At 36.0% G+C, this 14,866-nt stretch overlaps 1 protein-coding gene across 2 annotated transcripts; it reads left to right on the top strand.

Moving 5' to 3' along the window:
- Positions 1 to 557: 557 nt before the first annotated feature.
- On the top strand, positions 558 to 7,609 carry lap3 (leucine aminopeptidase 3). Of its 2 annotated transcripts, none has more exons than XM_081360975.1 (13): positions 558 to 781; positions 889 to 1,004; positions 1,109 to 1,163; positions 1,262 to 1,367; positions 2,505 to 2,664; positions 2,816 to 2,980; positions 3,803 to 3,961; positions 4,045 to 4,169; positions 4,258 to 4,346; positions 4,907 to 5,009; positions 5,101 to 5,180; positions 5,324 to 5,436; positions 6,751 to 7,609. In XM_081360975.1, the coding sequence occupies exons 1-13, from the start codon at positions 686 to 688 to the stop codon at positions 6,935 to 6,937; spliced, it is 1,554 nt and encodes a 517-aa protein (XP_081217101.1). In that variant the 5' UTR covers positions 558 to 685; the 3' UTR covers positions 6,938 to 7,609. The 2 variants fall into 2 exon arrangements, with proteins under 2 accessions (XP_081217101.1, XP_081217102.1); XM_081360976.1 differs by having other exon boundaries at positions 564 to 781; positions 2,819 to 2,980.
- Positions 7,610 to 14,866: the final 7,257 nt, after the last annotated feature.

Raw genomic sequence — 14,866 nt, 5'->3', positions numbered from 1 at the left:
TGCGAGATGTAAACTAACTTAATGTAAACGTTTTATTTATTTATTTTATATTTAGTGGCGACAACAAGCTTCCATAGATAGTGCAGTCGCTTTAGGGCCAATAGGACTAATAATATATATATATATATATATATATATATATATATATATATATATATATATATATATATATATATATATATATATATATATATATATATATATTTTTTTTTTTTTTTTTTTTTTTTTTTGCAAAAAAAGTAAGGTGACTAATCAAAACGTACTTAACAACATACAAAATTATATCACATAAATAGTGTACAATACAATATTGCCAGGGGAAGCTTATGGGCTATTGCAAAGAGAAAGAGGATGTTGACAGTTTTAACTGCCTTTTTGTTGTTGGAGTCAGAAATCAGATTAATATAAAGTACAACTTCATGGAGAAAAAATACAAAATTAGATTTTTTTAGCGGTGCATTTACACTTATAAATGTGAAATTTTGCCAAAAGAATTAGTACATTTATAATGAAGTACATCTTAGGACTTATATTTTTGTAATAAAGCGTCGTCTTTTGTTGACGTCATTAGCAGCTGCGACTATGCGCGATTCTGAACCTTCCAATGTCACGTGTAAAGCTTTCTAAGAATTAACGTTACCTCTTTAATCACGGTTGTGAGTCAGTTTTTATCCATTTAGAGACGATGTTGATACCATTCAGAAGGGTGTTGCTTACTGCAATCCGAAAACACAACTGCAGACTGTTTTCGGACTCTAATATCACTTCCAGCACAAGAAAAGTAAGTTTCATAACTTGGCTTGTCAGCTAAATGTCTCTTTGTGTATGGAGGTCACTAAAAAGCGATTTGTTTTGTTTTTATTGTTGTGTGTGAATGGGTTTATTCAGGGTTTAGTTCTAGGCGTGTATGAGAAACAGTTAGACAATGACGGGGTCCATTTCACGGAGGCTGCAGCGGCATTTGACAGGACCGTCTCAGGAAAACTGTCAGAAATGCTGTCGATGTAAGTCACTCATTTGATCTTTGCATTCCTACTGGACCGTCCATTCGCTTTTCTGCACGATCTATTATTTCACATGCCCACTCATTTCCCCCTCTCTGCTCTAGATCTGGACCTCCTCTGAAGAAAGGGAAGAGTCGGATTTTCTACGGTTTACATCAGGTGTGAACTCACTTCTATATGTTTTTGGCTGCCTTTTCAGATGCGTAATGTCAAGATTTATATATCAGTCAATTCTTACAAAGTCTTTTTCTTTAAAGGACTTCCCTAGTGTAGTTGTAGTTGGCCTGGGTAAAAGCGGCACAGGTGTGTGTGGAAACGAAAACTGGGACAACTGTAAGGAAAGCATTCGTGCAGCTGTGTCAGGTAAGTGCCATTGATGTGTTTGGGTGAATGGTCTCAGTACTCCCAAAATAACAAGAAAAATAATAATTTTGGCTGAATGAATGAGTTTTGAAGATTGCTTATTTTGCTCTCAATTTTTGCAAAAATAAACAGCTTATTTTTAGTTACTGAAATCGAATGTATAAATACGTATTTTACAATTAAATGGTACGTACATCACGATATTATTTGTTGTACTGCCTTTAATACTTTAGGAAATCGGAATTACAAGAAGCAATCAATTGTAAAATGTTTGGATATAGTGGTTAATTGTCATGAAAAAAATCACAATGCATATATTTAAATGGTCCTAAGTTTGTTACAAAATTATAATTTCTTAATATTGTGATCACCGCATTTTTTTTGTGTTCAGATCTTCACAACATGTGTTGTAAAGTGAGAACATGGTTTTTAATGCACTATTTAAAATGTTCCTAATATAGAGCTGGTAAGTCCTGCCCCTTCCGCTAACCCCACTGGACCTCTAGGTTGAAAAATCGTCAATGCAAGTGAATGTGAGAAAATTATTATTTTCTGGTCCCGTTTGAATTTTGCCATGAATGTGAACATATGTTGTCTGTTAATTTTTAAAATAATTTTTCGTGTGAAGAATGCTACAATTTAGCGGGTAGAAGTTTGATACGGTTGGACTTTGTGTGAGAGCACTTTGTGGACTACAACTCTTCGCTGCGTCAGACGGGAATCTGAAGAAAGAACAGCCCATTTGGTTTGAATGGTGACATTTGGGTACAAAACACACAGGCATCTCGATCTGTCCCCATAGATTATCGCAGCATTAGCACCGTGATTTGACAAGTGGAGGGAAAATGTGTTATGGGGTGACGTCACATAGGCGACATGTAGTCTTTCTCGTTATGTCTTTTCCACAAATGCTAGCCAAAGAATCATACAATATACTGTAAAACTCGTAACATGAAAAATTATATAAAAAATTCACAGACAACATATGTTCACATTCATGGCACAATTCAAACGGGACCAGAAAATAATTATTTTCTCACATTCACTTGCATTGACGATTTTTCAACCTAGAGGTCCACTTGGGGTTTTACGGATGGGCGGGACTTACCAGCTCTATGTCTGCCTGTGTTTGTACAGTGGGCTGCAGGCAGCTTCAGGATCTGGAGGTAGCTCACGTCGAGGTGGACACTTGTGGAGATGGACAGTCAGCTGCAGAGGGCGCTGTGCTCGGGCTTTTTGAGTATGATGAGCTGAAGAGCAAGAAGAAGGTCCGTGTCACGACCCAACCACATGGGAGGTATACCAAACAGATTCATTTATTTGATTTCTTGGGAAATTTATTGCATGATTTGTAATAAGGCCTCACACAGAGTGCACCTTACACTCATACTAAGAAATCTGAAACTTTATCTTCTTTCTTGTAAGTTCATTTCTGTCTTGTTCCTTAGCAGTGTGGATTCAGCATGGAAGAAAGGTGTTCTGTATGGGAACGGGCAGAACCTAGCCAGACAGCTGATGGAAGCTCCAGCCAATCACATCACTCCCACAGTGTTCGCAAACACTATAGAGCAGAAACTGTTACCTTTTGCTCATAAAGTCACTGTCTACAAGAGGTAGATGTCAAAGTTCATTTAAGGGTACCTATTTTGCCCTTTTACAAAGTATTTTTTATTTTTGGGGTGTACTTGGATATGTTTTCATGCATCAATGTTCAAAAACACCTTACACACAACTTTGCAAAGCTGTTTGTGAATGTTCATTGGAACTCTGTGTAACTGTCATAGGCCAGTAAGAGCTGTGTGTGTAAACCTCACTCCCCTTGCCTCAAGAGGCCTGCTAGCGACTGACGCTAGCAGCTGCAGTCTTTAGCGCCCTTGTTAGCGTGCCCACCTCCCACGCCAGAGAACGCCGTTTGAATCCCGCTCTGAGCAGGACCGGTTGAGTAGGACCGGTTACATTTGTGCCATGACCCGGATGGGAGTGAGGTTGCTTCAAGCGTGTTTCAGAAATGTCACGCCCTTTACAATAAATACGAGTTTCAACACACTACTAATGCAACTCAATGAGGCTTCATCCTTTTTATTTTGATTATGCCCCGGGCAGGAATTATTTAAATGAGGGACATTGTGATGTGTATGTTCCCGGAAGAAAACTCAAGACTACAATTGAGGCATTTTAGGGAGTTCAGAAACAGTGCTTACTGATATAGAGAATAACTCCCTTTGGAGTGGAGTTTGTGCTATGTAACTTTGCAGTTTTTTCATTTTTTCATTTTTCAATTTTTCATACTCAAACAGCAACATGACACGCTTAAGAAAGTTGTAAATATAAAAAAGCACAATAGTTACAGTCACACTTTAAAGTCAATCACCCTGTTCATTAATGACGACTCAACACATCACTTTTCTGTGTATATTTCTCTCTCACTCTTTAAGGCCTCAGTCATGGATTGAGAGTGAGCAAATGGGGGCTTTTCTCAGTGTGTCTAAAGGCTCAGAGGAGCCCCCCATCTTTCTCGAGCTGCATTACAAAGGCACTTCAGACTCTGCACAGCCTCCTCTTGTGCTGGTGGGAAAAGGAATCACCTTTGACAGGTAACTGCACCTGGACAGAACCTGAAAACATCAGTAGCATCTGTCTAAACACCCGCACAATTTATGTGTCCATACATTTCCAGTGGTGGAATCTCTCTGAAGCCCTCGTCAGGCATGGATGCCATGAGAGCAGATATGGGTGGAGCAGCCACTGTGTGTTCTGCTATTGTGACCGTAGCCGCTCTGAATCTCCCGATCAATATCATCGGTCTGTCCACTGCACGAGACACTGTGCTTTAGCATCTGCTTTTTCGTAACTGTTCACACACAAACAAATCTCACCTTCCCTGTTTCAGGTTTGGCACCACTCTGTGAGAACATGCCTAGTGGAAAAGCAAACAAACCTGGTGATGTTGTCCGTGCCAAAAATGGCAAAACCATTCAGGTATTCTCTACTCACAGCAAAATTTTTGAAGTAGAATTTGAAATGATCCTTCAGAAATCGATCTAATATGCTGATTTGGTGCTCAAGAAACATTTTTTTTTTAAATTATTATTATCGATGTTGAAAACAGAGTTTGTATGATGTATATTTTAATGAAAAGCTAATGCTATTTATTTATTATTATTTATTTTTTTAAATATATTTGTAACAATGTAAGTCAAGTGTTTACGGTCACTTTTGTCCAATTTAATGCATCCTTGCTGAATAAAATTTTGTTTCTTTAAAAACCATTTGGGGGTCGTTAAGATTTTATTTTTAAGTAGTGGACACTTATTATGTAGAAAACAAAGGTTTATATTAAATAGTTTTAAAAAGTTTTTTTTTGTTTATTAACCTTTATAAAATGAAATACCATCAAAGAGCATTTCTGTTAAACTATCTGTAATAAATAGCCTATTAATTTTTTTTTTTTAACAAATAGCCTTACGGGCCTACATTAGATGGTGTTTCTGCTCAAATGCCCGAAGAAATGCTGAGCAAGAAATGTATTTCTTTGGTAGGTTGACAACACCGATGCAGAGGGCAGACTGATTTTGGCTGATGCTCTGTGTTATGCTCATAGTTTCAAGCCCAGAGCAATCATCAATGCGGCTACACTTACAGGTACAGACATGCACACTGTATTCACATTTGTGCGTTTTTAAGTACACATGTTATCGTATTAAGGATTTCTCTGTCTTTGTTCATCTGGCAGGTGCTATGGATGTGGCCTTAGGTTCTGCTGCTACAGGAGCCTTTACCAACTCTGATTGGCTGTGGGAGCGGCTGCATAAGGTAATGAGCGGCGTCACTCGAATGTGATTGTTAAAATGATTTGAATAACACTTCAATAATCACTGCCATAACTTCTTTCAGTTTGTAAGGCTTTGGGTGAGCAGATGTGTTCATATTATAATGTGATCTGTGTGTCCTCCCAGGCAAGCATTGTTACTGGTGACAGGGTGTGGAGGATGCCACTGTTTCAGCACTACACTAGACAAGTAACAGACAGTGCCCTGGCAGATCTGAATAACGTTGGAAAATACAGCCGGTACATATGCACTCATGCACACTCATTAATGCTCATTCACACGGTTTCAGTCTTTTTCATATGTTCCCTCACTCTAATTCCACCAGCCATCGACTAGCGATAGCAAGTAGCAGATCATGGTTTTACTGGGGTGCAATGTGAACTAGAAGGTTTTGGATATTTAAAAAAAAAAGTCCAAACATCCAAATGTTTACCAACATGGTAAATAAAGCATGTCCATATTGTATTCATATTACACATACATCCTTTATAGCGCATATAATTCATTTATAATGGTCGAGAAATTCTTATCAGACCATTTGTGACCCTGGACCACAAAACCAGTCTTATGGGTAATTAAATTTAGATCAAATTGAGCTGAATAAATAAGCTTTCCATTGATGTATGGTATGTTAGGATAGGACAATACTTGGTCGAGATACAACTATTTGAAAATCTGGAATCTGAGGGTGCAAAATAAATAAAATATTGAGAAAATCGCCTTTAAAGTTGTCCATATCTGTTGGCGATTTTGCTGCATCCACTCACAAAAATAAGTTTTTGATATATTTAAGGTAGGAAATTTATCTTCTAGATATCTTATACAAAATATCTTCATGGATCATGATCTTTGCTTAATATCCTAATGATTTTTGGCCATTAGAAAAATCGATAATTTTGACCCATACAATGTTTTGTTGGCCATTGCCACAAATATACCCGTGCGACTTATGACTGGTTTTGTGGTCCAGGGTCACACATATGACGACCCTCTTCGATATGTCCCGACCCAACTTCCTGTTTCAATAGGAAAATGTCTACATTACATTTACCCATTAAATTATTTTCGTTATTACATGCGTTATTAAGAAATTAATAGTTTTATTCAGCAAGGATACATTAAATTGATCAAAAGAAGTCCTGAAAATCATGGGTTCCACAAAAATATGTACCACAACCATTTTCAACTGTTATATTAACATAAAATATTTTCTTGAGCAGCAAATCAGCATATTAGAATGATTTCTGAAGGATCATGTTACATTGAAGACTGGATTAATGATGCTGAAAATTCAGCTGTGTCATCACAGGAATAAATTAAATTAATTTAAAATACATTTATACATTAAAATTGTAACAATATTTCACAAAATAACTATTTTTTATCAAATGAATGCACCCTTGGTAGGCATAAGAGACTTCTTTCAAAAACATTATAAAATCTTACCCGACCACAAGCTTATGATTAGCACTGTATTTGTTATCTGTGATCTGTAGTGTTTACCGTGCTTGTTTTTGGTTGCCATGACACTGAACTGGTCTGTGACCTCACAGTTCAGGTGGCGCCTGCACCGCTGCAGCCTTTCTGAGAGAGTTTGTGACAGCCGATCATTGGGCTCATCTCGACATTGCCGGGGTCATGAGCAATAAGGATGAAGTCCCATACCTGAGAAAAGGAATGTCTGGAAGACCTACACGTACTTTGGTGGAGTTTGCTGCTGGTTTGGCCTCTGAACCGTAGCGTGAACTTTGTGAACTTTGACTGGACTGCCTCGAAAGTATATCCATGACGATCAGTGTTCAGAACGATAGCCTGTGGTTATAAATACTTTTGCTGCTGAAATTAGCAAACACTTACCAACAAGTGATCAACACAGGGAAAGAAGGAACTTTTAGTGCCATGAACAGAAAATAATATTTAATGGAAACTGCTGACAAGCACTGCTAGAAGCTGCCATGCTGTAGCTAAAGTCTAGTTACATTGTAACTAGCAACAAATAAAATTGTAGTATGAAGGACCTGTTTGGTGGACTGCCTTTTAAAACGGTATTGTATTAAGAAGTGGCACAAGGTTCAGGGAACTTTTCAGATTTGCATAGTTGTGTAATAAGATTACGTGGTACCATTGTTATGCCATGTATAAATGCACAAAATACAAGGTCAATAAAGTCATGTGGCAATGAAGAGTGTGATAAATGTCGCAGTGGAAAGTGTGTTGGCATTGAGTCAGGATGGGCTGTCCAGATTATTTTTGTCTTAAAAAACAAGTTGAATTATCTAAAGAAATGAAAAATATATCTTTCATTTCATGTATATGTAGTGTTTTTAATATGCTTTAAGACAAACCATGTGCAAATTCATAAGTCATTTACTCACCATTGCTGAGTATTTTCTCATTAAAACTGTAGTGTCAAAAACACGGTTCAAAGTTTCTTGTGTCACAAATTACCTTGTAACCAATCACATCAAGGTATGGGCGGGCTTTAGCATATTATTAACTGCTGCGAAGCAGTGGAGTCTCGAGAAGCTAGCTATCTTGGTATAATTTTTTTGTTCAGATAAAAATAATCATGTATGATGTATATTACGATGTTATGATGAACTATATGCCTTTTTCCACCGACTTTCACCGATGTTCAAAGCTTTTGTAAGGATGCTGATAGTCAAGCCAAAAGCTAATCATATTAATTACTGTTGTGTGTCCGAGGTTGTAGAGAGCGATACATAAAATGCATTACCCATTCTGATACATCGACTTGTAGACAAGCCTGTATGAGTGAGTGGAGACGAAGCTCATTTGCATATTCATAGTCCGTTGTATACTAAATTAAGCACGGGTGTAGTTACATTACAAGCATAGTTATGTGCTACATAACTACAAAACTTACATAACTTGTTACATAGTTACAAGCTATTTGAAGGCATGACTATTTTTTTTTTTTTCACAGGATTTTTTTTTTCTTTTTTTTTTTTTTTCTTCTTGTAGAAGAAAGTCAGATTTAAAGAGTTTAAATTTGAATTTATCTTTAAATGGTGCTTATTAGTATATTCTCTAACCATGTTTTAAGGTAACTGTATGTGCCCTATGCAGAGTTAATGTCTGAGGGGAAAAAAACATTTATACAAAGACTATTCATTGTGATTCAACTTAATAACTTTGAATGAAAAGTATGAAAAGTGAGTAGCTCTTTACACCACTAGATGGCTTTGTGAAAGTGAATGGAGGAAGAAGAGAAGGCTCATGTTATCTCAGAAAGTTGAGTGTTGTGTCAGCTGGGCCTGCACACTCATTTACACACAAAACGGGGGACAATTTACTGGAATGAAACCCTCTCACACCATGCCTTTGTGTGTGTTTCTAACTTGAGGAACATTCTAACTATCCTCTGGGGACATAGTTGCTAAAAGACGTCTCCAGAAGTTTGCAAAATCGTATTAAAACTAATTTTATCACATCCTCAAAGATAATAGTGCATCACAAATAAATGTAAAATGGTGTTTTTATTCTTGAATTAAAAAGTTTTTCTTTTAGGTCTTTGGTTAAGATTTGTCAGGTAGTAATTCTGGATTTATTACTAGGTTAAATGGCATTGTGTTTTGAAGAGGCTAAATCGGACGTTGTGCTGTAAGCTGATGTGGAATTTGTGCAATAAACTGGTAATCTGAAAAGCGGGTCGAGATGGAGAGGAGAACGATTGTTCTAACAGTGCAGAGGTTTAAGCACGCGCGCCATGCTTTCATCCCACAATCCCTCTACACACGCACAGCCCAAATATCCACTTTACACACACTTTTTAGACATAGTATTGCTGATATTTCACGTCTGTGCTTGTGCATTCTAGAGCCATCTTTACGGCTGTAGTGACAAGTGATTGTATATTTGTGCATTGTGACTGAGTAATTGAATTGATCACGCAAGGGAAACTGATTGTTTCAGGAATTAAACATGACATTTTTATTGCTCTGTGACTCGCCATGGTTGCTTAATCTTAATTTGGAACTATTTTTGTTGGCAGACTAAAATAGATTTATCTTATAACATAATCAGCAATACTGTGTCTAAAACATTCATTTACATTTTTTTTACACAGTTTTGCCAATTGTTGTTTATTTTACTACAAATTGACTTGTAATTTTACTTTTTAGACACAGTATGGTCGAATGTTAATGCAAGTATTTGTTCAAAACTGTGATTCATTCAGGAATTAAACAACTTTTTGCTCTGTGAAATGCAACGGTTGCTTTAGCTTCATTTGGAAATATTTGCAATTGTATTGTTATTGTCATTAACTTAATCGTCAATACTGTATATAAAAAGTAAACTTAGATGTAACGTAATCGGCAGTAATGTCTAAAAAATAAACTTACAAGTAAACTTGTAGATGTAATGTAATCGGTAGTAATGTCTAAAAAGTAAACTTGTAGATGTAACGTAATCGGTAGTAATGTCTAAAAAGTAAACTTGTAGATGTAATGTAATCGGTAGTAATGTCTAAAAAGTAAACTTGTAGATGCATCGTATCGGCAGTAATGTCTAAAAAGTAAACTTGTAGATGTAATGATTGATTATTTGCCCAAAAGTAGATATGTCAATCCAGCCAATTTCACTTGTGGGTCAACAAGTTGAAATTGTGGAGAAGTTTAAATATTTAGGCTCAATTCTTGATTCGCACATGAATTTTGTTGATAATTCAGACTATCTTTTTAAAAAGTGTTCGCAACGGTTATTTCTTCTTAGACAACTTTGTGGCCTTGGAGTTAGTCAGCATATTTTAGAACTTGTGTACAAATCCATAGTAGAGAGTGTATTAACTTTTCATCTCACAGCCTGGTATGATCATTTAAACTGCAGATCTAAGAACAAACTTGCCAGAATTGTGACAATGGCAAGCAGAATAGTTGGCAGTCAACAGAGGCCATTAGTACAACTATATGCTGAAAGGGTGAAGAAGAAGGCAAGGACTATTCTTGCAGATAGTTCTCATCCTCTATTCAGTCAATTTGAGCCCATGAAATCAGGTAGACGCTATAGAATCCCTCTAGCAAATAAAAATGTGTTTAAGAGGTCTTTTATTCCAAATGCTGTTAAAATTCTCAACTCTGCAAGTAACTGATAATCCAAATGATTATAGTATGAAATTTGATTATTTATTTATTTCCTATGAAATGCGATCTGTCTGTTTTATGTTTTTTTTTTTTTTTTTTTTTTTTTTTTTTTTTTGTTATTGTCTGTATATTTATTTGAATGGCTGGTGAGCCAAAGACAATTTTCCACCTCGGTGGACAATAAAGGTATTACAAACAAACTTAATGTAATCGGTAGTAATGTCTAAAAAGTAAACTTGTAGATGTAACGTAATCGGTAGTAATGTCTAAAAAGTAAACTTGTAGATGCATCGTATCGGTAGTAATGTCTAAAAAGTAAACTTGTAGATGTAATGTAATCGGTAGTAATGTCTAAAAAGTAAACTTGTAGATGTAACGTAATCGGTAGTAATGTCTAAAAAGTAAACTTGTAGATGTAACGTAATTGGTAGTAATGTCTAAAAAGTAAACTTGTAGATGCATCGTATCGGCAGTAATGTCTAAAAAGTAAACTTGTAGATGGATTGTTTTGGCAGTAATGTCTAAAAAGAAAACTTACAAGTAAACTTGTAGATGTAATGTAATCGGTAGTAATGTCTAAAAAGTAAACTTGTAGATGTAACGTAATCGGTAGTAATGTCTAAAAAGTAAACTTGTAGATGTAATGTAATCGGTAGTAATGTCTAAAAAGTAAACTTGTAGATGTAATGTAATCGGTAGTAATGTCTAAAAAGTAAACTTGTAGATGTAACGTAATCGGTAGTAATGTCTAAAAAGTAAACTTGTTGATGTATCGTATCGGCAGTAATTTCTGAAAAAAAAATACAAGTAAACTTGTAGATGTAACGTAATCTGTAGTAATATCTAAAAAGTAAAATTGTCGATGTATCGTATTGGTGGTAATGTCTAAAAAGAAAAAATACAGGTAAACTTGTAGATGTAACATAATCGGTTGTAATGTCTAAAAAGTAAACTTGTAGATGTAACGTAATCGGTAGTAATGTCTAAAAAGTAAACTTGTAGATGTAACATAATCGGTAGTAATGTCTAAAAAGTAAACTTGTAGATGTATCGTATCGGCAGTAATGTCTAAAAAGAAAACTTACAAGTAAACTTGTAAATGTAACAATCGACAGTACTGTCTAAAATGTAATCTTACAAAGTAATATTGTAGTAAAATAGACATAATGTAATCTGCAAGTCTGTGTCTAAAAAGTAACCTTACTTTTTAGGCACAGTATTTCTGATTATATTAGGTTTATTTTATTCCAATTAAAATAGTTCCAAATGATTCAATGCTTTGACTTTGAATAAAGCTACCGTGTGTCACTGAGCAATAAATCACTGAATAAATCACTGTTTTGAACGAATCACTTGCATGATTGATTCATTTACTCTCAATGCACAAATTTAAATCACTTAATTGCATAAAGAAATCTCTGGAATGGACAAACATACAAACGGAGTGATCCAACAATTAAAGTCCCAGTAGTGCTCGTGCTTGGCCAATCAAATTCAAGAACCAAAACTAACTGTTTTATATTTTGTTTAATATAGCCAATAGCTGTGAATGACATAAAAAGTTGACTGTGTAATTGAATAATAGGTCTGGTGAATGAAATTCATTGTGATAGAGCTGTGAATCTTAGTTTGTAGATGGGAATGAATCTTTATAGGTGAGTTGAGTTTTGTTGTGTAAGAATTAAGACTGTGATGCTCGCGTCTCAGATGAATGAAGCTATATGTATGAGTTTTTTGTGAGGTTGAGACAAAGAGGGAACAGCTTTGATAAGAGTATTGTTCAGAAGTGCAGCCAGAGGACAAGGTCACCCTGATACAGTCAAAATATCCTTTTACACTTTGTGTGTCTTTTGTTAAAGTGGGAAAGTTTGTGGTAAACGTAGTGCTAATATCCACATCATAAATCATTGGCAACTTGTTAATTTGTGTTTTAATACTTTACATTTGAGAACTGCATAATGATGAGGACTGAAAAATCAGTTAAGATTATTCATTTAGCAGACAATTTTTATCCAAAATATCTCAAATTTATGTATTTATCTAAGTATCTCAATTGTTTGTTCTAAACAGCAATGTTTCATTTTGCTAATGTCTGCTGCTTTTTAGATTTGTCGCTGGAGAACAATACCCTAGCAAGATGTCATAAACTTGCTGAGTTAGACCAAGATACAATTTTCTGCAATTAAAAGTTAGAGAATTCAGTATGAACTCTTGATTTCAGTGAACATTTCTCATCAAATCCTTCCAAAGCCAAATTCTGTAAGGAATTTTAGGAGAAACATCAAAGACAAAGTTGACACTAACAGTCAGAAGTTATTTTTAAAAAAAGTAATACTTTTATTCAGCAAGGATGCATTAGTTTTTCAAAACGGACAGTAAATACATTTATATTGTTAATCAATGCAGATCATGTGAACTTTGTTCATCAATGATTCATAATTTTTTTTATTTCGGTTTCCACATAAATATTAAGCAACACTAGCCTTTTTCAACTGCGATCAGATTTTTTTTTTTTTTAAATATTACTGTGTACTGTATTTTGAAGCAAATGAATGCAGCCTTGGTTAGAACTTCTTTTAGAAACATTAAAACATTTTACCAACCAACAAATGTTTGAATGGTATGTGTAAATGAAACTTAAACGAAAGCTTCATAGAGGTTGAGCTTTAAAGCACAAATAAATGTTTCCTCTGGGTGTGTACTGTATGTGTTTTGGGTTGAGGGGGTAGTGTATGTTTTGGGCCTGCAAATGGCCTATTGTGTGTATGTTTTCGAGCTTCATGTTAATGAGTGTGTGTGTGGGAGAAAGTGTGTGATTGTATCCCCCCTCTTCAGGCAGGAGTGTGATTGGTTTTAAACAGATTAACATTCTAACGGTCAGAGTCTCAAATCCACCCAGTAACTCAGAACAAAAATTACTCATTAAAACATACTGACCCTACCGCATGGTTTCGTTTACCTTTTAATTAAAAGCTTAGCAATTTATGCCACTATAGTGCCCCCCAAAAATAAATATACTAAAATACAAAAAAGGCTCCCCTGGTCTAGTTCATGTTGAATTTGCTGTGTCACCGTAGTGCAGTGACTCTGCAACCAGAGATGAGGAATGTAATTTTGTCCACTCCTACTGCTTTTGCTTATGTGTAATTCACCTGTAAGCCTTTGTCAGTCCAGCATTGAGGAAGTGTTTCCGATCTCTCTCTCTCTCTCTCTCTCTCTCTCTCTCTCTCTCTCTCTCTCTCTCTCTGTATGTCTCTTGTTTTTTCTCTGCATTGTCTGTCTATTGAGAGAGAAGAAGGTGTGTTGAATGCATTGATTGTATGAAAGGCTTTTTCTCTGTGTGAGAATAAATAGAACTCTTCTCAGAGACTTGTATTTCACACATGGGGGTTGGTTCATTCATTTCTGTTTTCAGCCAAGTGAAGGAATCAATGATTTAGTGAAATGTTCCAATCAGTAGATGAACCATTTGTTTGTCTGGGAAGACAATGAAACACTAAAGGGTTAATGTTAGGGTATGATTTGGGGTTAGTGAGGCATAATTTATAGTTATTACTATAGTAAGTACAAGTACTGTGCAACTACGTCACGTTTAAATAAAATGTTACTTGCGAGTTTGTAACAAGAAACGTAAGTGTAATTTTCTTAAGTGTAATTTATTCATTAATACGTGTACGTGACGTGTTGTCTGTATGACCGCATTTCATGAAGTCATAATTTGAAATACACACATAAGCTAGAGGTCAGTGAACTAGGTGAAATGGTTATTTGGGAGATTGAGATTTTGTTTTTTGTTTTTCTTTTTTATTCAAACATTCCCAGAGGCCTATGAGAAACAGAGTGTGTGTTCATCTTTGTGTCACTTTGAGGCCTTTATTGCATAAATCAGAGAAACCAAATGGGATGGTGAGCTCTTAGATTTGTAAGGTGTGTGTGTGTGTGTGTGTGTGTGTGTGTGTGTGTGTGTGTGTGTGTGTGTGGGGAATGCTGATCTGGCCTGTCTCCAGGTTGAGGGAGGATAGCGTTTCCAATCCGAGAGCCTGGAAGCATTCTGGTTTGGTGAGTTTCTGAGACACACACATAGAAAGAAACAGGTTGCTCGGACCAGCCCGGTGAGTTCCCGGTACTGACTGCTCTAGACACACACACAAACACAAACACACACACACACACACACACACACACACACACACACACACACACACACTCTCTCTCTCTCTTTCATTTTATCAGTGTCTGAAGATGTCATATTCCTTATATACAGTATATAATTTTTTTGTGAAAAGTTTGTTTTTTGACCTTCTAGATTTCAGACTGGGCCAGTATTCCTACAAATTTTTTTGTTCATTTTTTTCTCTCCTCACAGCAGAGGAATGTGAAGATTATGTCAGTGAGAGGCAGGTACAGAGACTAGCGCTAATTACTCTCTCTCTCTCTCTCTCTCTCTCTCTCTCTCTCTCTCTCTCTCTCTCTCTCTCTCTCTCTCTCTCTCTCTCTCTCTCTCTCTCTCTCTCTCCACTCGCTCTCTCTCTCGTTCTCCCTCCCTCCTCCTTCTCCTCGCCAG

This window comes from Scardinius erythrophthalmus (genome assembly GCF_964197995.2).
Source record: "Scardinius erythrophthalmus genome assembly, chromosome: 3".
Classification (NCBI taxonomy): domain Eukaryota; kingdom Metazoa; phylum Chordata; class Actinopteri; order Cypriniformes; family Leuciscidae; genus Scardinius; species Scardinius erythrophthalmus.
Note: the sequence above shows the minus strand (reverse complement) of the source record. Positions and strands in the feature narration are given on the sequence as shown.